At 37.7% G+C, this 24341-nt stretch overlaps 1 protein-coding gene across 3 annotated transcripts in view; it reads left to right on the forward strand.

The window, feature by feature from the left end:
• The window catches only part of EFR3A (EFR3 homolog A), an 84387-nt gene that overhangs the window by 11209 nt on the left and 48837 nt on the right, over positions 1–24341 (forward strand). For all 3 annotated transcript variants that reach the window (XM_065629134.1, XM_065629136.1, XM_065629135.1), the window contains 3 exons: positions 10719–10795; positions 12655–12782; positions 14792–14942. In XM_065629134.1, coding sequence (XP_065485206.1) covers positions 10719–10795; positions 12655–12782; positions 14792–14942 — 356 coding nt within the window. The remainder of the gene's footprint in view (positions 1–10718; positions 10796–12654; positions 12783–14791; positions 14943–24341) is intronic.

Below are 24341 nucleotides of genomic sequence, written 5' to 3' on the forward strand. Positions count from 1 at the left end.
CTGTAAGAAAGATGGGGACAGATATTTTATTGGTCTCCTTCTGTCGTTCTAACAAGTGCAGAATAATTTATGTGATTAAAACAGATTTTATTAAACTAGAACATAACTTCTTAATGATTAGCAAAGGAATTTAAGATGCCGATACTCTACTGTTGAACTTCATAGGTAATAACATATGAGTAGTTATTATAATTGATCTGTGTCTGATATGATTCAGCCAGCAGAGTTCTCGTAATAAATGCAATGCAAGCTGGATCTAAGATTTTTTTTTGCTATATACGTGTGGGATTTTTTTTGAGTTTGTGGTCTGTTGGCAGTAGTTTAGACAGGACCTCGAGGTTCTTCAGAACTGCTAGAACATTACTTTTGCAAATTAAATCTGATGTTGGAATTGCAGCATGGTGAGAAGAGCTAGTTGCAGGGAAGAATGCTTGGATTGCTGTAGAAATGAATATATCTCTGCCCACGGATGTCCTGTCTGGTTTCTACAGAAAGCTGAGACACCTTAGACTTACTGATTAAAAATGCGTGTGTATAAAACTACTTCTTTATGTGTCAATATAAAGCTGTCTCCTAGACTGACCATCTTGTGGACTGAACAATTTAGTTGGGTGCGAAACAGAGTGGTGGTAGCAGAGGGACGTGGCAGTAGGTACTGGAGATGCACAGAAGAGCAGTCGGCTGCATATGTGGTCCTGGTGTACTCTGTGGCTCATTGGAAATCACAGGAGGGGGGAAACTACTTTTTAATTAGCTGGGGTATGTGGTTCTCGATAGACATATGTTCTACCCTCAAATCTCAGTGTTTCACAGAGGAGAATTCAAAACCTTGTAATGATTCAGAACCTTGTAATAGCTGCTTTTCAGTATTCTGGGAAACCTGAATCCAAACTGGAGCACTTTTTAGAACTAAGGGGAAAGATAACCGCAATGATGTTTTATAATACAGATTAACCTAGAAGGAGTCTTTTTAACTGTAACTTGTCTTTCATGTCTATGTTTAAAACTATTAGTATTGAAAAGTTGCATGAACTTCTGTACTGCAAAGCTGCTCTTCTATGAGGGCAGGACAAACCAGGGAAAGCTGTCTACAGAGAAAAGAAAGTCTGTGAAATGGAGTGTATGGGTAGCTCTGAGGGCCTGTTCTTGGTAATATGTTAAGAGATTTTTTTTCATATCTTTCATTCCAAATTACTTTTATGTTCTTCTGTATATATCTTTTTATGTCGAAATTGCAATATCCCACAGTACTTTCTGGGAAAATCAAATGAGTTGATATAGACACAAACAAGGTACTTAATTGAACGTTGGTGAGACTCCAACGAACAAGAATTTGAGTTCCTAAACTTGTATATCTTCTGTAACTGTTTTTCGAAGTAACATTACAATGTTTTTGGTTAGCATTTTATTTTTCGATAGTGTTGAAACAATTCAAACACTTTGTTACTGAACACGAACAGATGGTTCGAGCCCTGTGTATGTGCCTCAGAAGGACTGGTGCTCCCAGATTTCTTAATGTAGGTACCACAGTATGGTTCTAGATTCACAGAAGTTTTCATCCATTCTGTTTCGTAAGTTGCTTTCTGTTTATGGGGCGGGAGAAGAGTGATCGAATTTATGTAATGTGGTATTGAACTACTTGTATACAGAAAGCTTTGGTTTTAAGTAGGAAATGTTTTTCAGAATTTGTGTATATGTACTGAAGTCTATAGCTGAGTGTGCTCAAATGAGGGTAAAACCTATTTTTGAAGCTCTGGCCATGCTTATGTTGGCATTTGGGTGTTTTAACAGGAAAAAAGATACGTAGATGAACACACTCTTACATGTCTATATACAGTTCTGTGGTTTACTCTGAACTAGTTAAAATCTAGTTCCCTGAGCTAAACCTTCCCACTGCATTAGCTTTGAGGCTTCCAGAAAGAAGACCTGTGAACCTCTGCATCTTCATCTTCAGGACTTTTAAACATGATGCACATGCTGTTTTCGCTCACAAGAAGCTTCTCATGCCTTATTTTTCTTCTTGGTGCAGTTCAAGTGACAATGTGCTACCTACTCCCCGATCTACTTCAGCTCTGTGCATTTGGGCAACGTGTGCTGCAAGGCACCATTGGGCAGGCGTGGAGAATTTAATCCTCCCAGCCTAGATACTGCAGTCGTAGGATACCTGTGATAAAGTGACAGAACTGTTCTGAGCATCCTTTCCTCTGATGAAAAGATGGGCAACAGTGTAAGATTCTGGGAGTTCTTACCACTGCAGCTGTGTTCCTCCTGGATTGGATCAAGAAAACCAGCTGCATCGCCTTAAAAAAAATGGGAAAAGTAGCAGTAGTGAGGAAACTTCTTTTTGCTTCTCTACATTCAGATTTTTCAATGCACAAAGTTTCAGGTGTTTGTCACCCTGAAAAGACTTGCAACCTTGGGCACTTACTGACCAGTTCTCATTGGTTTGAAGTGAGCTTGTCTTCTGTAGGGCAGGTGATGGTCAAATTTTAGCAGTGTCATCCTTCAAGCTCTCTTCAAATAGTGCAAATGTGTAATATTGACTAAGTCGTCTTGACCTTCCAAAAGTAGGGAGTGTTTGATGCTGTTCCGTCTGTTGCTTGGTGTAGGGAAGCCACAGCTTCAAAACCGGAAGAGGCCACTATGTAATACAGGTTTCAGTTGACCAGCAAGGTCCATCTCTAGACGTTTTGGCAACTTTCCCATGTATCAGGAGTGTTTCCAGTTTCTTGACTCTGACCTTGGAATCAAGATATCTGCTGAAAGGCTGAACTGTTCATAATGCTTGGGTGACCATTTGTGTTCTAAGAAGTGATGAGTAATCCATATGTGCTACTGCCATAAGCCTGAGGCTTTAAATGTACCATTAATTTTAACATTACCACATTTACAGTGGGAACTTGTGTAATTTGCAATATCACTGTGAGATGGTTGGCTTTGCTTTAGCAAATTATCAATATACCATGTCCTAATGCTCTGCCTAGAGTTGTATCCAGACCCATTGTCCCAAGTTCCTTTTGATTCTCTCTTCCTCCCCTCCCCTCTCATCCTTCAAAATAAGCACATATACAAGGGGTGTTGCTTTAAAGGCGATGGCTTAGTCCACTTGAGTGCCTGTAGTGAAACAGAAGTGAGCAGCAAGTGTTAATACAACAGAATAACTTTCTTCCTTGCTGGGCAAGAGGGCTGTGTCCAGTGATCTGCGAGGAAGTGCAATGGGATGGGGAGTGTGAAAAATCTTGTTTAGAACTTTTCAAACTGGAACTGGATGTGAGGGGAGTGGAGATAGGACTGGGAAGAAAAAGTATGACCAGCTTGAATATCCAGGAGGGATTCTGTAGCCTGAGCTGAAGTAAGCTTAGAATCATAGAATCATTGTGGTTGGTGAAGACCTTTAAGATTGAGTCCAACTGTTAACCTAGCACTAGCACTAAACCGTGTCCCTAAGAACCTCATCTACGTGTCTTTTAAACACCTCCAGGGATGGTGACTCCACCACTTCTCTGGGCAGCCTGTTCCAGTGCCTGACAACCCTTTCTGTGAAGAAATTTTTCCTGATATCCAATCTGAACCTCCCCTGGTGCAACTTGGAGCAAGGGTATTGGTGCTTAGGATGAGGAAAAGCTCCTGCTGCTGTGACAGCTGAACCCACACACTTTTCCATGTAAAACAGAGGGACTGTCCCCATTTTTCAGTGGGGAAGCTGAGGCATGGGGTCACCCTCAGCTCAAGCAGGAGGTTTGTCCTTAAACCAATAGCTAAGCCCTACAAGCCCTTGGTCCTTCACCTCCTGGACCGAGCCCCATCCCTAGTGACTTCCCACTTGATGACAATAACCTTATTGAGCTATTTAGCCAAGTTTATATGTTTTTACCTGTACCTGACCCACCTGCTGATTAGAAGTATGGTTTGAAGACTCCAGAGGGAGACAGTGACCCTTTTGGAATAATTTTGCCCCTGGCACCCTTCAAGAACTGCTTGTTACTGACCTCTGGCCACACTGGAGATAGATGAAGTGTTGCTGCTTGTCCTGTTACCTTCCACGGTGTGTGTCTTCTCCTTCAAGGACAATGTCCATCTCAATCCTGAGGTGCTGCAGCATCTTCTGTAGGATGGTCTTCCATGTTATATGCTGCTCCCTGCAGCTGTGAAGTGTTCCAGGATGCAGTATTCTGAAAATTTCTCATTTGGGTTAGAGGACACGTTAGGATCAAGGCAAAGCCAGGTTTTGAACAGGATCGTCTGGTACTAGGAGCTTATTTCTGTGCCAGGATCATCATCCCTGTGCTGGGGAGGCTCCGTTCACTTGGACCTGCCAGGTGTTTGGACCAGGAGAGACAGATCAAAGTATTTGTGTTGAGTAGTGAGAGTAGAAGGGTGCTGCTGTGATAATGTCTATCCTCCTTTATTTTTTTTTTATTCTGAATTAAGTAGTCGGTAGGGGATATCCTCTTGGCTCAGTGTGTTATTGGATGAGGCCTTTAGTGTGGTGTGTGTTTTGTCAGAGTCATGAATCTGCTCCATACTCCGCTACTTGTCTGGATGGAGGAATAATGCCAGCTCATGTGCTCCAGAGGTTACACAAAGCACTATGAGCCTCCTTTTCTCTCCATTTCTCCTTCAGTCCGGTGGGTTGGTCGTGTCCCCGTTTTTCACTGAATTACAAAACGCCTGGCTAAGAAATCCATATTTGTTTAGAAACAGGAGTATTATGACACAAACTCTCTTTTAATTTTCTCTTCTGGGTTTATCACTTAGAACTTGTTTCCTGGCTATGAACACAGCATTGAGATCAGGAACGAAAGTTGGACGTTACCCAATTTTTTTACCGTGAGCAGGTTATCAGTGCCTGCTGTGATAGAGAGGGGTCAAGGAGATTTATGTCGATGTGTCTTTCCAGGTGTCTTCTGAAGTTGAAGTGACAACATTTTGGTTTTGTATTGCTTTAGTGATGAGAAGTAAATGACCTTGTTACAGTTACCTTAATAGATAGATAAGTAAGGGCAAGAACTAAGAAACAAAATTCATAATAAGCCGTAGAGCTGCTTTCACTGGAACCAGATTAATTTTAGATATTCTTAATGCAGTATTAAAAATAGAGAGTGCTGGTACTATCTCAGGGTCGGAAAGGAGGAGGCGGTATTGAAAGGAACAGAAATGAGCAAGTAAAACAAAGTTACTGTGTGAGAACAACAAAGGTGGGAGAAAGAAGAGACAGTATGGAAACACTGCAGGGGTGGGACTGGTGAAAAAGAATGCAACCGGAGACTGCATGTAATAGAAAACTTCCTTTTAATGGATTAGGAGTCTTTAAACAGCACCATCCCAATGATAATATCTTTCCTGGGGATTTGTTTTAATTGCTAATGCTTCTGAAAAGAATACTTAATTGAAGAAGCTTAGTGGTAAACTTTATTTGACTAGGTTGTGTGTGTCTTGTTTTGTTTTTTTTTTTTCCTTCTTCTTACTAGTAGCTTGGCATGCATTGTCATTTCTAGTTTTCACAAAAAGCTTATATTCAAATTATTTTTGCATGCCTTTTGCTGTAGTATGCTCTGCATCACTCCATGTTGATTCCAGTGTAGAAGAACACACCTTGAAGTTCTATTGTGTCACAACTAGCTTTATAATTAGCTTTACAGCTTTACTGTAAGAATGAATTCTAGGGAGAAAGTTGTTCAATTTTTATTTGTCTCAAGTGAACTGAGCAACAAAATATTTAAAAAAATAAAACCAAACCTGTGTAGTGAATGGAATTTTCCATGTTGGCTGTTACGGGAATTTCGCTCTCGTGGGGGTCAGAAGTTGGCATCAAGATGAAGATAGTGTTCAAGACAGAAATTTCATCTCTGTGTTGGATATTATCTTTGCTGCCAGCAACCAGCTGCATAGAAGTCAAAAATAGCCCTGGGGTGAGAGGTGGAGGAGAAGGGAGGTGTCTGGGGGACGGGGCTTCATCCCATGGAAGTGACGAGTCCTCTGTTCTCTCAGGGAGTGTGTTACAGGGACATTGCAGTGGCTGGTGAGAGCGTCCTTACAGCACTTGTTCTTTTTATAGCAGCTTGAAGAATATTTTTAATTAACTCCCTGGCCAGAATAATTGTCTTGTTCCAAAAGATTTGATTATTTTTTTTAATAGTGGAAAGGGAATGTCCTTGAAAATAGTTGTAGTTCTGAATTAAAGGCATCATCTGATATCAACAGTTCAAAACTGACCAGGTATAGTTAGTGTAGTGGTTGAATTGTTATATTTTGCACTTTTCTCTGGATATTTGAAACAAATTTCTTTCTGTTTGTATTTCTCATCTCAGCTATAGGAAAAAAAGTAAAATGAAAGTTTAGCGTATAGAAGCGACATACTTTATTTTTACATATTTATATTTAAGTACATCGAATAACCAAATGTAATTCTAATATTCCTCTGTTTCTTGATAGCAAAGCACTCATCATTTATCTGTAAATTCAAACTTTTACGTTAATTATACTATTTTTTCATAGAACAAGGGATTTTTTTAATGCATCTTGGAAGATAGACAATAAAGATATGCACGTCTATATCCAAGCTTGAGGCATTATGAAAATATTCTGATTTTTTGCTTCCAGTCATAGAAATAATAACCTGCATGTTCTGGGGAAGTCGAAAGAACGAAACTGGCTCTGTGCAGTTTCATTCGATGAGCTGCGAATGACACATTGACGATGTATCTTTTAATTCTTTTTTTCTTGTGCCTGGCCTTGTTAACGGAATTTGATCCTGAAGGTTTTCACGTGTCTGGTGGCTTTCTGTAGATGTCGCAGAGCTAATCAGATAAGCTGACAGTATCGCAGAGCCCTCGTGGGAAGGAACTGCTTCTGTGCTAGTTTGAGAGAGGGAATATCTGAAAAAGGAGAGAGGACCAGGTGTGAAATCACCACCAGGATGAGGCAGTATGTCCAGGTTCCAACTGTTGAGCAAGAAAAAGCCTATGATTATAATTCTACTTTTGAGCCAAGACCATGTATGTGTTTGGGTAGGTGAAATTACCGTTTGCTGATAACGTGGACTGTTCCTTCTTCCTGCTATTGTGTAGAATGAATGTGCGTAAAAAGAAGTTACAGCTGGGAAATATGTACAGTTTTAACATGTAAAATGCAGATTATGGGATTCCTTTGGCAGAAGAGAACCTGCATGTTTAAACTTTGAAAATCCCGCTATTGTTTAAGTAAATAATAAGTATTGTTTAAACCTTTTATGTTGACTATCATGGAACAGTGTGAACTTCTCTGTAGATACCACTTTAACCTTCATATTTACTTGTATAAAGTGACATAAAGACGTCTTCAAGGAGGAGACCATTAAACTGCAAATTTTGCCTGACACTAAAAAGGAGTTGTCATAGGATTTTTTGGCGATAAACCTGCATAAAGTAGAACAGGTTCTTTTTACCTGGCTTAGTGACTGCGTTCTGTAGACCTACAAAACAGCTTATTTGTGTGAAATGAATCTGTTTATTTGGATCAACTTCTCTCTGGGTTAAATTTGCATCCAAGAAGTAGAGAATCCATTTTCAATTTCTCAGCTTCTCTCCATCTTTTAAAACACTCATTTTTTTTCTGGTCAATGTAGTGAAATGTTCCTAGATTTCATTTTATTTTTTAAGTTCAATATTTTTAATGTATGTTAAGGCTTGATTTTTTTTAAAATATATATTCATACTTTTCATTTTAAACTCTATTGCTATGTTTTTATTAATCTTTCCTGGTTATATCAAAACACCGAGCAATGATAAATAATTTTTCTACAGAGTGTGTCTTATGACTGCTAATCGTTTTGCTTTTTGCTTTTGGTTTTCTTTTTTTTCTGTGTTCTTTATCACTTATTGTTTTCCTGATAGTCTTATGCTTAAATTTCTTTACTCGAAATATCTTTGGAGGCTTTATAGATTCACTTTCTAATACTTGCATGTTCTTTTTAATTTAGAAAATTCTTTTAATGACATTAAAATAAATACTGCTTTTAGTTTTATATTTTGATGATAGGAAATTATTTGAAAAGATGTTCTCTTTTTTTTTTTTTCTCAATGAAACTGTGCTATAATTAAACATATAACAATGTGAATATTCAACTGAAAATCTAGAATGGGAAGAATAGAAAAATGTTCAGATCTTATGTAATACCCTTATTGTTAGGCCGTTTTTGTAATGCCAAAATTCAGTGTGCCATAAATTTGAAGAGCAGCATTTGAGCACTATTGAGTTTCCATTTACTGGAACTGTCTGGTGAGGCTGTCAGAATGAGCTGGTGCAGTTATCTGATATTTCATCCTTCTCAAAGGAGTGACTGTATCCAGGCTTTATGTCCAATTTATGTAATTACCACAATTCTAAAACACTGTTTGAAAACTCAAATTGGAGTTCTTTGCAAGGATTTTCTCTTCTGTCACTTAAAGAGGGAGAAACTAACTCTAGAAGTATTCTTAATTGCATACAATATTTTACAGTATTTTCTACAGATAGCTGTAGCGAAATATTTACTATAGTTATTGTAAGAATATTTTGTTTGCAGTAATCAAACATACCGTTTATTCTGGACTGACATTACTGGTCCATAAGGTAGAAAATCAAGTAAGAAAACACAAGTACCAAGAGCGGCGAGCCGGGTGCGGAGCTGCAAACTTAGCTCAAGGGACTTGAACAATATTAGGTCTTGTCACTTGAATTTCTGAATACTGAGTTATATAGCAGGCCCTAATGAGGTACTTCTTTCTTATTAAGATTTTACTGACTTTTAAAATGTTACACAACACTGCTGCCAATAGAATATATTTGTACAACTATCCGAATTACATCTGGTTTAATTCTAGCAGGATTTAACTGCTTGTGAAACCTGCATTTTCCAGTGGCATATAAAATAACTTTGATTTTAGCTACTTAGTACCTGCAGCTTTCATCGGTTAAACTTCTGTGAGTAGGAGATGTCAACAGAAGGAGTCATATAAAGAACTTCAAAGTAGTAACAAATATTCTCAATACGTCAGTTGTTTATTCCTTGTGTGTTTTTTGTTTTCATATTTATGTATTGAACTCTGTGTTCATCTTAGTGGTGATATATGACTCTGTAATCGATGAATTGAGTTAAAAGACTGCTGAGGAGAACTTAGAGTTAAAATGTGCTTTTAAAATCATAGATCGATGTATAAAAATTGTTTAAATAAATTGCAAGAATTAAATTGTCAGACTATGAGCACAATTCATTTTATTTGTCCAAAAGACAAGTAGTATCTGAAAACAGGTGGAATAGAGGGACAGTATCCATTCAGGAAAAGTCTTCTAATAGAAACAAGTACAGCAGATGTTCTGATAAATATAGGTAAAAGCAACTAAGGTTACTTGATATCTTAATAAATACAAATCCTGATGTGTTTGTCTAATACTTCTTCACATCCTGAAACAATTGCAGATAAATTGCAGTCATCAAAGTTACTGCTAAGACATCCTTTATTCTTTTCCCTATTATGATTTACAGTAAAAGTTTTTGCAGCTTTTACTATTTTTAGCAAAGTGTTTTATGATTTTTTTGGAGTACATGTATGCACACCTTTCATAAGGTATTTTTATGATATTTAGCTACTCTGAATGCCCTAGGTACTGAGATTTGAAAGACCAGACAGCCACTGAACTGCATGCATACTGGCTAGATTATTTTTCAGTATATTATTTCCAACTTAGTGGCTTTTATGCATCAAAGCCGCTTTAATGTTTATCAGAGGCCTGACCAGTGACTTAGTTTGATAATACGTTGACTGAAACATTTAAAATCTGATGTGTCAAAACATTTAAATTCCTTGGGAATAAATCTGCACTGATAAAACAATTGGAGAGATCACTAGAAACATTTTTTACTTTTTTTTTTCCTGAGGTTTTATTTCAAGTAAACTGAATTATTCCAAAGTTCTAGTAGTTCTTAATACGAAAAAAAACCCAACAAAACCAACCAACCAACCAACAAAACAAAAACAAACCATATAGGCACACACACAAAAAAACCCCAAACAAAACAAACACGACTATACTTTGTAGTTTTCTATCTTCTTAGAAAAGGCAGTATGACTTTTTAAATTAATAAAATTACAAGTTACATGTATTGATCTGATTATCTTCATATGAATACAGTATTTCTAATAGAGTGGAAATGGGATCAGAAAAATACCTTTCTTCTCTTCGTGACTGTCTTTTGTCCAAGGCCCAGTAAAATGGTGGGATAATGCAGGGAGAGCTTGTTTTGTTTATTGTTCTTTATATTGCTTTACATGGGTGCCTGAAAACAGAAGATTTCGTAGTTGACTTTTTGTAGAAGAGTGAATGTAGTGCGTATTTAGATGTTTTGAAATGATCATTCAGAATGAAGATAAACCAGCAAATGAAGTAGCCTTTGGTTTAATATTATTCAATTTTGAAATTTCTTGATTTTTCTGCACGTGTTAAGTATGACTGCATGACAGGGGCATTTCTAGTACCCAAGGTGCTTGCATATTTTCTCATGTATTACCTTATAATAGTGGTTTTCCTTATTTGACTTCTCATTTTCAATTACTTTAATTTTACTTTATTGCTGATAGTAACAAGCCTCTGAATTCACTATATCTTTTTGCTCTTTGCATGTCAGCCAGTCACTTCAAATGAAAATACCGTAGTTCCTAAACCTGAATTCAAATTCTGTCCGGTGAATCTCTCCGCAGGAGTTTGCTGTTGCTGTGCTGCTTTGCGACCTCGCTACAAGCGTCTGGTAGACAACATATTTCCTGAAGATCCAAAAGTGAGTGATGGCTTTAAAATGTTAAGGGATTGGCATTTTAAAATATTTGGTTAATAACTAATGCTTTAGCCATTTAAAAAAATATCTTTTCTATTTTCACATTTTACAGTAAATTCTGCTTAACATTTCATGGCTTTAATAGAGATTAGCAGAATAATTTAGCTGGAAAGAGACTTCTAAAGATCATCTAGTCTAATTAGCTTTTCAAAGCAGGGCTGTGCATACTGAAGAATAAAATTAGTATGTCATGTTCAGAGAAATAGAGATTTAATTAAACAGGATATTCTGCAGCAGACGTAGCACTTCATAACGACTTAGAACCACAAAAACTTGTTTTGTTATGGTTGCAGGTGTGAATATTTTCTCTTTTTCTACAAGATTTTAATTATCTAACTCTTGATGTATTGACTGTGTAAGTTTTTATAGTTCTGGTAGTCTGCTGTGATCCAAAAGGGGTTTTTGTTGTTATTTTTTAATTTCTCCAGTTATTCATATACATTTTCTTTTCTTTTCACCGGGACGGCCTTGGAGCCATATTAAAACCTGGCTCTTACTCTCTGTGAAAAGAAATAACTTCTGTGTTACCATTCAGTAACACCTACATCTCTATATAATCATGTGACGCTTCAGACTGATCAAGAGCTGATGTTTCTGCTGCTGTATTTTTTTAAACGCGTTACCAAATTTTATTGTCTTGTATCATAGTAGAAGTAAGCAGAACAGTCTGTATTTTTGTAATATTTGGCTTATATCTTACAAAGTATGTGGGCTTTTCTTTAAAATGTGTTGAGTGCTGATTACTATAGAATTGTATGTTACTGCCTTCAAAGGAAATGTTTTCTGTGTATCCAGTATGCTGAAAGCCTGGAACAGTATGGTTTTATAGATTTGTTTTAATCTACTTGTTTGATACAGGCAGAATTGCTACAGTTGTAGTTTTAAGTTTTGATCTCAGTAGCTCTAAGCTGACCCCTCCTTAGGCTCTGCTTTTGTTATTATTTGTTGGCTCATTGCGGGACACAAGCCAGTCCATGGTGTTTCACTTTTTAAAGTAGGAGACGACTTGCTTGATAAAATGCATTAATTATTAATGAGTGTGTTAAAAGCTTCAAAGTCATTTATTTGAAAAACATGTTTTTGTGAACATCTAGCAAAAAACCCCCAACCAACAGAAAAACCAAACCAAACCAACAACAACAACAAACCAAACCAGCAAACAAAAGACAAAAAGCTTTATCCTTCTTACCTGATACTTGTAACTATAACCTCATCTGAGGAGATCCTAATCACAGTTCACATTGGAACTAATATGTTGATCTTTGATCTTATTTCTAACAATTAGCCTTCATGTACCCTGTATGTCAATCCTGTCCGAGATGTGCCACCAAAGAAATAAGATACTCAAACTGCAATTAAAAATATTGAAAGTACGATCTTGTTTGTATATAGTGTCAAAATTATGCATCGTATATACGTTTTTTGGGGGAAAGGAAAAAAATTACGTTGTACCAGCAGGGGAAAAAGTGTGTTTTAGAATTGGTGACATATCTCACTAAATACCTTCTTTTGGAATACCTGTTACCGTCCTCCCCCCCAAAAAAACAAAACAAACAGATGGGAAGATAGTTGCTTCATTTCTTTAAAAAATATTTTACTTAATTTTTTGTTGCTGATTTTTGCAGCTGAGCTAATGACAGTTTTGCTCAAAAGCGTTTGTCGTATTTTTTTTTTCACTAGCTTATTCCCATCTGTATGGCTCACATCTTCAAATGTTGAATAGACAAAAGGAGAAACACTTCAAAAGCATTATACTTTCTGTGAACTTTTTTTTTAATTTAATTTTGTGTGTCTGTTTCTAGGATGGTCTTGTTAAAGCGGACATGGAGAAGCTGACTTTCTATGCGGTTTCTGCACCAGAAAAGCTGGATCGAATTGGTGCTTATCTGGCAGAGAGACTGAGCAGAGATGTTGTCAGACATCGCTATGGGTAAGGAAATAAGTCACAGCATTAAAAATAGATGCCAACATGTAGCGGTATTTCATTGTGTTTGTTCTAATCAAGTTTAGGAGGCAAGACAGACCCAGTCCCTCTGTGCCAAGTTAACCTTGTCTGGCTGCAGGTGCCCACCCAGCTGCTCTCTCGCTCATTAAAAGCTCATGGATGAAGATAAGGACAGGGAGATCACTCAGCAGTTACCATCGTGGGCAAAAAAGACTCATCTTGGGGAAGATTAATTTATTGCTGATTAATAACAGAGTAAGATAGGAAGAAATAAAAACAAAGCTAAAACCACTATCCCTCCAGCCGCTCTTCTTCCCAGGCTCAACTTCACTCCTGACTCCTCTACCTCCCCTTGTGAGCAGTGGATGGGGAATGGTGATTGCAGTCAGCTCGTAACATCTTCTACCTGAAAGGAGGTTGTAGTGTGGAGGATGTTGGTCTCTTCTCCCAAGTAGCAAGTGACAGGACAAGAAAAAATGGCCTCAAGTTGTACCAGGGGAGGTTTAGATTGAATATTGGGAAAAAAATTCTTCACGGAAAGGGTTGTCAAGCATTGGAACAGGCTGCCCAGGGCAGTGGTGGAGTCACCATCCCTGGAGGTGTTTAAAAGATGTTTAGAGGTTCTTAGGGATATGGTTTAGTGCTAGAGTTAGGTTAGGTTATGGTTGAACTCAATGATCCTGAGGGTCTCTTCCAACTGAAATGATTCTATGATTCTATGATCTTGTCTCAGCTGCTCCTTCCTCCACACACTCTTGCCCTGCTCCAGCACTGGGTGCCTCCCACAGGAGACAGCCCTTTGAGAACTGCTTCAGCATGGGTCTTTTCCACAGGGTGCAGTCCTTCAGGAGCAGACTGCTGCAGCGTGGGCTCCCCACAGATCACAGGTCCTGCCAGCAGTCCTGCTCCTGTGTGGGCTCCTCTCCATGGCACCACAGCTCTTGCCAGGAGCCTGCTCCAGCAGGGCCTTTGCATGGGTTGTAGGTTCCTTCAGGGCACATCCACCTGCTCTAGCGTGAGGTCCTCTGTGGGCTGCAGTGTGGGTATCTGCTCCTCTGAGGTCCTTCATGGGCGCTACCAGTGTCAGTGAGGGGCTCAGCTTTGGGAAGCGGTGGGTCCATCTTGGAGCCAGCTGGAGGTGGCTCTGTCTGATATGGGGGCAGCTCCTGGGCTCTTCTCACAACAGCCACCTCTGCAGCCCCCTTGCTACCAAAACCTTGCCATGTAAACCCAATATACCCTTCAATGTCATTCAGGGTGTTGGGAAGAGGGGATATCTTTCTTATTAGCTCTTTTGGCTAAATTATATTTAAATGGGAACTTTAAAACTCTGTCATACTCTAAGTCCTATTTGAGCTAGAAATTTTAAAGAAAGTCAAATTAAAGAAGGAAAAGATTTTAAAGAATAGGGAAATGGAATAGGAAAATATTGAGTCTAAGAAATGGCAGAAGTTGGAAAAGAAGGGTAACATCCATCACAGGCCATCATTTTTGGCCTTCAGGGTGTCAAAAGCTATTTTTATAACTTTATAGAACAGGTAAATGGCCATTCTTTAGGGTAATTAATTTTGGTCACTGCTTTCTTTACTCTTTTCATTTACTTAGCATGTTATCAGACTGTGCAGGAGCATGAATAAGTCACTGGCTTTCTGTACTGGGATTTAGGTAGACAGAGGATCAGTAGACTAGAAAGCTGGGATTTATAATTGAAAATAAAATTTGCTAGGAAAGAAAATTGAACTGTATTCACTCTGTTACCAAGTATTATGACATCTTTTCTAAAAACACTCAATTCCATGAACTGCACATCCCCCAAAAAAGAAAAAAATATGAATGTAGGAAATAGCAATAACTTCCATTTTTAGACAATGGGAAATATGTGCCTTCCATTCCTTCTTTTCTAATTTTTGTAGTAATAAGGACTTAAATTGAACTAATTGAGGTAATGATAAATGTAGTACATCTTTATGTGAGTCTCTCTAATTAATTTTCAGGTATGTTTTGATTGCCATGGAAGCATTGGACCAACTTCTAATGGCTTGCCATTCTCAGAGCATAAAACCGTTTGTGGAAAGTTTCCTTCACATGGTGGCCAAGCTTCTGGAATCAGGCGAACCAAAGCTGCAAGTTCTTGGAACTAATTCTGTAAGTAAGCTCAGATTCTAAATCAAATCAGAATAAGTCTTTGCTTATTTGCAATGGGAAACTAGTTTCAGAAGTCAGGAAGTATCTGCCAGTTCACATGAATTGATAAGATTCTGGATGTGGCAGGGCACATAGCATTTGGACTTAAACACAGAACAGATACCAGCTGCAGGCAGAAAAACTGTTTCCTTTCAGTCTCTGAAATTCTTTTGATGGCTGGGCTCATCGCCTGCAGAAATAACTTCCTCTGGAAGGCACAGGAAAGCTGTTCTTGCGTTCATATTTGGAATCTTTAAACAGACCTCCTGGAGCCATGGTATAGGTAAGACACTGTTTTTTCTTGAGGGAATAGAGTGCACTGTCAGCAAGTTTGCTGATGACACCAAACTGGGAGGTGTGGCTGGCACGCCAGAAGGCTGTGCTGCCATCCAGAGACCTGGACAGGCTGGAGAGTTGGGCGGGGAAAAATTTAATGAAATAGAACAAGGGGAACAGCAGAGTCTTGCATCTGGGCAAGAACAACCCCAGGTTCCAGTATAAGTTGGGGAATGACCTGTTGGAGAGCAGTGTAGGGGGAAGGGACCTGGGGGTCCTGGTGGACAGCAGGATGACCATGAGCCAGCACTGTGCCCTTGTGGCCAAGAAGGCCAATGACATTCTGGAGTGTATTAGAAGGGAGGTGGTTAGTAGGTCGAGAGAGGTTCTCCTTCCCCTCTACTCTGCCCTGGTGAGACCTCATCTGGAATATTGTGTCCAGTTCTGGGCCCCTCAGTTCCAGAAGGACAGGGAACTGCTGGAGAAAGTCCAGCGCAGGGCCACGAAGATGATGAAGGGAGTGGAGCATCTCCCTTATGAGGAAAGGCTGAGGGAGCTGGGTCTCTTTAGCTTGGAGAAGAGGAGACTGAGGGGTGACCTCATCAATGTTTATAAATATGTAAAGGGTGAGTGTCACGAGGATGGAGCCAGGCTCTTCTCGGTGACAACCAATGATAGAACAAGGGGCAGTGGGTACAAACTGGAACACAAGAGGTTCCACTTAAATATGAGAAGAAACTTCTTCTCAGTGAGGGTAACAGACACTGGAACAGGCTGCCCAGGGAGGTTGTGGAGTCTCCTTCTCTGGAGACATTCAAAACCCGCCTGGACACATGCCTGTGTGATCTGCTCTGGTGAACCTGCTATAGCAGAGGGATTGGAGTAGATGATCTTTTGAAGTCCCTTCCAATCCCTAACATTCTGTGATTCTGTGATTTTTGCTCTCCAGCAATGAGAGCGATGGTGTGAGAAGGAGGAAATATCATCCTGCCCCACAGCACCGACCCTACACTGAAAGATTCCTGTGAGCGGAAAAGCAGCCATGAGGCAAAGGCTTTCAGTATGATAACTTCACCATCTTACTAGCTTAAATATTTCAGGATTCAGATGCAGGCTTGAAGGATTTGACTAGAATTGTCAAAATGAAGATTTGGAGATCTAGTTTTCCAAACAGAGTGATAGCTGCAAACAGTATTATAGCTTTGTCATACTTACCTTCTAACCATTGATTTTCCCAGCTGGTACAATAGGAATTTCATAAATTCTAGGTTTGAGATGTGGACTGTTTTCACTTAGAGCGATTGCTTTTACATGTAATTTTAAGAGTAATGCTTGTGTACATTGCTACTGTTAGCAGGGTGGAGGTTCTTTGTGGATTCTGTCAAACTGCTGTTTTCCTTTGGCATGATTTCCAGTTGATGGAATTAAATGGAGTTGCAGTTCAGGGAGGCAAGAGGGTGTAGCAGAGTGATGCTACTCTGGAGTAGAATTTCTTATTATGGTGGAATGTAGAATTCTTGCTCTCATGTAGGGAAGGAGCATCCCCTTGTGCCCCAAACTAACAGGTCAGCTTTACTGAGGGTAATGAGAGACAAATATATCAATGTATCTATTTATTTATTTTAACATCTTTGAGCCAGAACACCCTGCTTCTTTTGATTAGTTTGTATAACAAAGCCTGGGCGAGACCTCTTAGGGAAATAGTTTTCCAGTTGTTTAAAATCCTTCATGCCCAACAGTTAGTGCCAGCCTCTACTTTGATGTACAAGACACACGTCACTTCCAAACGAATGGTTTCGAACAGAGCTCCGCCTCACGGTGATCTGTTTGATGTCCCTGTCAGTTCCTAATGAAGTCTTTTATGAGCAAAGCAGATTAATGGACTTCCTAAATTAAGAGATAATTTGCGTTTGTCTGTTGTAAAACTCAGTAACCAAAAATGATATTTTTTTGTAAATAACATGTCATATTCTGTGAGGAGAGGGAATCTATATGGCAGCTCAGTGTTATTCCAAAGGCTAATTTTAGCCTAATTATGCTAATTTCCCTAGCTGCCTCCTGTGGTCAGTGAAGACAAAATAAGGGTCTTTTTGTGTTGACTCAAGAGAAGCAAAGTGTATTGGCAATGACAGCTTGTCTGTTACCAAGGACACTGACCTACTGTGTTCTTCAATATATCTTGTTAGAGATGGAGAAAGTTTACCATCACATTTAAGCCTCTCTTAGTATTTCTTCTCCTTCTGAAGGAAACAATAAACAAACAACCAACTCAAAAAGAGTTGAGATGGTAGAGTGACTGAGCAATGTTTCATGTGCTGTAGTTATTCCGATGTACCACTTTGGAGCAGAAACTAGTATTGTCTGTAAAAGAAGAATAAATTGTATATGAAGTAAATATCTTTAAACTGGCAAAAATCAGGCAGCTTTTGGAAAAGTTTCCATCGTGTTTTTAGGTTAAACTCAATTTCAGGCCAATACAAATTTACAGTCTGCCTGTGCTTAAATGGAGTCTGGTTGTAGTTATAAGTAGATCTCAATTATTTTGCATCCCAGAGCTGACTTTCAAAGCTTCGCTAGGATACAAAGGCAGCGATGTCTTTCATGTGAGATTCAACTGTCTCACTTGAGTTGTAGGATTTTTTTCAGCCTCACAGGCAGATTTTGCTTCATCTGTGGGGACTCTTGTGATTTCTCAGAAGTCACAGTTTCAGATAAAACAAATCCGTGTGCTGAATGACTCAGACTACTTTAAAGTCTTGGAAAGATCTGGAAACTCCCACTGTCATCCAAGGTTTTTTTTGTTGTGTGTTTGTTTTGGTTTTTTTTTTCCTGACTTCCAAATATCTGGTTTTGGATGCAGAACTAATTCAACTTGGTGCTCTCTATATCTTAAAAAAACCTAAAAGTTTCATTCAGTTGTTTGTCTTAAATTCTTTTTTTGAAGTTAAATTTCATTTTTTAAGTAGATTTACTTCTAAAAAGCAAATGTGAATATTGTTGTTTTAGTTAAATCATTGTTTGTTTTTCATTTATGTACTTTTATGCCTGATTTTCAGGTTACATATAGTTAATTCTTAGGACTTTTTATATGTTGTATTTGTAAGTTATGTTAGCTTACTTCCTACAGCAGCAATGTTGGTTTTTTTTTTAATAACAATTGTAAGTCTAGTTATATAGACGGATACTTGGTAACAGGTGAAATTCAATACTGGATATGTTGAATAGGTTTGTATATATATATATAACAGATTTCAAATTGGCAATGCCTATGAAGTTCAAAATGTTTTTTTCTATCATGGAAGGTATTTTTGTTAACCATGTGCTAGGATAGCATATGCTGGTGAGGAAACGGAAAAAATGTGGTGATGAAAATTGAGATTTCCTTGGCTCAAGCGTTACAGAATTTGAAGGTTGATTGCAATAAGCTTTTACTTAGAAACTTGTGGCAATACTAAATTTCTCTCTCTAACCATTTTGCAGAATTTCAGTAACTGAGTATCATGTAAAACATCTTTACCTGTCATGTACAAATAATTGTGTTGCTTAGATCCATAGTTGTTATATTGCTAGGATAGAATGAATTAATTATCCTTGTTCTTTCTGTTTAGGTATGAAAAGCTTTAAAAACTTTGAACTTTTGGTCAAATATTTTTTGACACAAGAGATAATTTAAAAAAAAAATAATAATTTTCTGACAATTTTTTCTTTAGAGAGAGTCCATAAAATTTCTTTAGTGAGCAGCTGGTCAAAAACAGTGAGGTGTGTAATTTAGTAAATATTTAATCTTAAACTATGTTGACAAAGCTCAGTTGTATACAAAACATTTTAAGCTAATTTGGAATGCTGATGGGGTGAATTCTTCTTTGTATTTTGATAGTAGAATGTTAGTTTTTCTTCTGAAAAATCGCAGATATTTGTAGAACCTGGTATAACCACATTTTAAATTATTTGCCACAAATGCTTCCTTTAGTTGATAGGATGCTTCATTTTAGAAGGGCAATTTCTTCTTGGAACCAGTGAAATAATGATACCAGCAGTGACTGCCATTTGTTATTTAAAAGAAGACAAGCAGTATCGCAGGTGGAAAAGTGGCCAGTCAGTGCCTGATATAAGAAAAAGATTTTTATATTCTTTGGCTTATAAAAGCAGTTGGTTTTGGCACAATTGAAGTGCATGTATGTGTAAAAATAGTACAAAATGTCAAGAGTGTGAAATTAAGGAATGTCAGAATTAGTATCCCCAGCAGAGTACTTGTTTATCTTGCTTGTCTGCAGTATGCTAATCTGGAAGTATGTGATGGAAGCTTATCTTTATTACAAGATGCTTTTTTCATTCTATTACCAATACAGAATTATATCCTAATAGTGATTTAATATACAATAGTACTATTTAATCTCTAGGATACCTGCTCTATCTCTTTTCATAGGAGTTGAAGGTATAGAGAGACAGAATTACAAAGAGCACTCTTTCTCATCTTGTAGGTTATTAAATTATCTTCTAAATTCTATGTCTGCATCTATTAGAATTTGAGTGATGCCGAATAAATCACTTTAGGCAGTTACACAACTGCACATATGGCGTTCAGGATAATATTTATACAAGTAGCATGATGCAAAATAGAACATGAAACTATCCATCCCATTCCAACCAAACTCAAAATGAGAAGCGTCAGGTGACTAAATCTCCAATTCCTACTGCTGGAACAGTATCTTGTGGTTATTTATTGTGATCATTTAAATACTGTGTTTGTAAAGTTAATGTACGAATCCAGTGTTTGAAACTTTTCTGTTTAGAAAAGTTGAAGTGTTTGTCCTTTTTGCATTTGGTTGGTGATGTGCTTAGATACATTCACACTCTTGTCATTAATGCTGTACTGTGTGGTTTATAAGCGTCTTATGTTTACAGGATATCATGTCTTCCTATGCGATAGCTTCCTAATAATGAAGTACAGTAGCTTTATCTATAAAATATGGTAGCCTTCAGTATCGGCACCCCCTTTTGCACATCTGAAACATGAGAACGTTGCAGACTGGGAGCTCAGATATAAAAAAATTACTGCTCAGATCCAGGCTTCTGATTTTAAAGGGAGATTCTTTAAATAACAAAACTCAAACGTAAACACGATGCCTGCTGATTGTCTGTTCTTGTATTGCTGCCAAAAGCTGACCTTCTTTAAAGATATCCAGGGTCCATTAAAAGTTATAATTTTTCTCCTACTGTACTTGCTATGTAAGAGTGATAAGACAGCATAAATATATATATAAGAAATTATGTCCTTAGGAATTTAATTTAAGAACTTGCATGATTTACTTACAGGACTCACAGTCTCTCTGTCCTTGGTAATATGATCCAACTTTCTTGACTCAGTCTGGAACAAACATCTTCTGAATAGATAATATGTTTTTATACTGATTGAATTATTTTAGTTTAAAAATCAGTGGAAATATGACATTACCAATGTAAGTTCTTTCTTGTGCCTTCTGTATTGTACAAATATAGAAGATGCATGTACTTGTAAAACTTCCATAAATTACCAATTGGTAATTGCAAGCATTTACATTATCTGAATGACATGTTTACTTAAAAAAAAAAAACTTTGTAAGTATATCCCAAGCAAGTGCTTGGACTTTCGTAAGAGTTTTGTCATTTTTAGGTTGAATAATTTTTATATTTGAATTATGCTTGCAAATATCTTAGATGCTTAGAAGTCTTTATTTAACAACAATGACAGCTTAAGAGCGCCACTGCTAAACGAGGAGAACGTATAGACTAAAATGTACTGTAAAAACTTTAAATTTCTGTAATGAAATGGAATTTTATACTTTATTGAAGGACAGTGCAACTGTTACCACAGCTTTCCTGTGGTCTGAGTGTTCAGACAATGTGAATGCTAATCTTGGAATATGCTTCAGAAATGCTGGATTTTCAGTGGGTGAAATTGTTTTGTTATAAACATGAGGAAATAAAAAAAAAATTGCCCTTTCTCGACATTTTACAGTGGGTGCCATTGTGAGAAGTGTAACTTCTGGGTACTTGCTTCCCTGCTACAAATCTACAAATATTGATGTAGGAGAAATGTCCAGAATAAGAGTCCCTGGCACTTCCTTGGGCTAACTTTGTCATTTATTCTTGCAAAGCAATTTCTTGGGACAATAAATCTTTCTTCTAGCAAAACAGTTATTAGGGTTATATTAAGTTTTCATGTTGGAAGATCCTGTCAATCAAATAATTTAGTAATTTAGATAATATGCTAATATTAAATGCTAGATGAGTTAATATCCTCACGGCTACTCCTATAGTGTTCAGTGTTGTTTAAACTTTTTACTTGCATTCTTTTACATTATTTTATGGAAGTTTGCTGAGTAAATCAGTTGTAGACTTGAACACTTGAATTTCTGGAAAATACTAAGTTCATATTGTTTTGTTTTGTTTTTTAACCCCAGACTTTATGCTTTATTAAATTGTGAGGACTAATTAGGTTCCTGTCTTCCAAAAACTGTAGAAAATCTATTTCTGTTTTGTAATTAACAATTCCATGAGACAAACCAATGGGACATAAGACATGTAAAGCATTTTCCAGGGTCTCTTGGGATGGAAATTGATCTTTTTTATAACTCACTATATTGGGAAAAAAAAAAGGTTTCTGATTGTGGATAGTCTTTCAAACTGTGGCAGTAGACTATAAAGATTTTTTTTTTTTTTGTATTTTATGTCACTTTTTTATCACCCGACTATACAGGATATTGTCTACAGAAGGGCATATAAAATGGATGACTATTATACAATTTTGTTCCATTTTCAGTAATGGCTGAGAATTTAGTTTTACAAGCTGTATCATTTTCAGATGCACCTGTAGCTTTCAGTGGGTGAAGTGATAGTGCAGTTGAAAGGGATAAGTGTTCTAGATAAAACAGAAAAAGAGACAAAAAAAAATAGACTAAGTGGTGTGTTTTTTCCTGAAATACACAGCTTTCACTTTCAGCAATAAAACTACTTCAAAACATCCACAAATCAGTATGCTGTAGGTTACACTAAAGTGCTTTGGGCTTGCCTAGGTGTGTGTGGGTAATGTGCTGATAAAAACAGGTTCTGCATCTCTGAAAGTTGACAAGAAATTCCTCAACCTGTGTTTAGCAGTTGGTAATAAGAATGAAGAATACTGGGCTGGGAAATGCAGAGGGATCTTAATGGGACATCGCTGCTTCAGGGCAGAGCCAGCACCGTGTTACACCTCTCCTGACAACCTTTTCTATCTCTTTTTTTCATCCTTATGTGGACTATCAGTGATGGAGAATCCAAAAGTTCATTATGCAGTCTCTCAGCATTTTGTTGGTTTGTTGGTTTTTTTTAATATCTAAGCCTTTGCTTCAGTGTAAGCCCATGATTGCTTTTCCTGTTACTATTGGACAAAGAAAACTATTTATGTCTTTGCTTTTTATAGCTGTCTTCTGTACATTGTAGGGCTATGTCTTTTAGGCAGCTCTAAACTAGATAATTTAATGTCTTTCAGTCCTTTGTAACAGGTGTTTATTTAAAGCTTTGTTCATCCATTGAATAATTGAAGGACTGTATCAGTTAATCACCATCTTCAGCTGTGATGCTTCAACTAGATGCAGTACTTAATTGAAGGGCTTATTAGTGCCAATTAGATGGCAAAAATTTCTTCATAGGTGTCATGGGTAATTCAGATGTATCACAATATATTGTTTTCTTTTTCATGCCTTTATAACAGCATTGTTGAATGTGCAGTTTATTATAACTCTAAGTTTCTTTTTCTGCATTTTCCTATATCTGGCTTGTATTTGTACAGCTGTCTTAAAATGGTATTTTTCCTTTGTTGTTCCTAAATTGCTACTTTGATTTTTCAGGTCCTATTTCCAGGCATTAAGTGTGCCTAAAGCCCTGGCCAGTGTAATGTTCTTGGCAAATTTGATGAGCCCACTCTGTCATCTAAGTCTATAGTGAAACTCAAATACTACTGTATTCCAGACAGGCCTCTTCAGAAGTTCACTCAATACATTATTATATTTTGATGTTTTACATGTTTTTCTACATTTTTTTTTCTAAACCCTTTTGCATCTGTCTTACAGGGAGTATTCTGTTAATAGTGGGGGGTTTTTTTAGCTTCCCTTTGAGAATTTTGTGTATTTTTTTTGTCAACAGTATCACTGAAGTTAAGATATGACAGGTGCTGCTTCATCTGGATTCATAAAATCTTATTTCCTTGTCATAGGAATAATTTAGGCTGGGTCGATGTGATTTCTTCTTGACAAATCCATGCTGACTGTTACTTACCCTTTCGTTACTTTGTATATGTTTGCAAATGGGATTTTTTTTTTTTTCCAAAGTGTGTTTCTGTGAGTGAAGTTGACTGGGCTATAATTCCCTGACTCCTTTTTGGTTTTTGTAAAGATAGAATTGACAAGATGCCTCCAAGTTTATTTCCCTTGAATTTTGATAAGTCAGAATGTTGCTAGTAAACCTGCTAGTGACAGTGAACTGTTTGATTGCTTGAATTGCACTCTACAACTACCTGAAAGGAGGTTGCAGCAAGATGCGTGTTGGTCTCTTCTCCTGAGTAACAAGTGATAGGATGAGAGGAAATGGCCTCAAGTTGCACCAGGGGTAGTTTAGATTGGATATTAGGAAAAATTTCTTCCCAGGAAAGGTTATCAGGCACTGGAACAGGCTGCCCAGGGAATCGGTGGAGTCACCGTCCCTGTAAGTGTTAAAAAGACGTGTGGATGAGGTTCTTAGGAACATGGTTAGTGGTGGACTGGGCAGTGTTAGGTTAATGGTTGGACTTGATGATCTTGAGAGTCTTTTCCAACCAAAATGATTCTGTGGTTCTCTTAAGTGGATCAGCAAGTTTGCTGATGATACAAAACTGGAAGGAGTGGCTGACACACCAGAAGGCTGTGCTGCCATTCAGTGAGATCTGGACAGGCTGGAGAGTTGGGTGGAGAGGAACCTAATGGAGTTCAATGAAGGCAAGTGCAGGGCCCTGCACCTGGGGAGGAGCAACCCCAGGCACCTGTACAGCTTGGGGGTTGACCTGCTGGAAAGCAGCTCTGTGGAGAAGGA

The sequence above is a fragment of the Caloenas nicobarica genome, chromosome 2 (genome assembly GCF_036013445.1).
Source record: "Caloenas nicobarica isolate bCalNic1 chromosome 2, bCalNic1.hap1, whole genome shotgun sequence".
In the NCBI taxonomy this organism is placed as follows: Eukaryota; Metazoa; Chordata; class Aves; order Columbiformes; family Columbidae; genus Caloenas; species Caloenas nicobarica.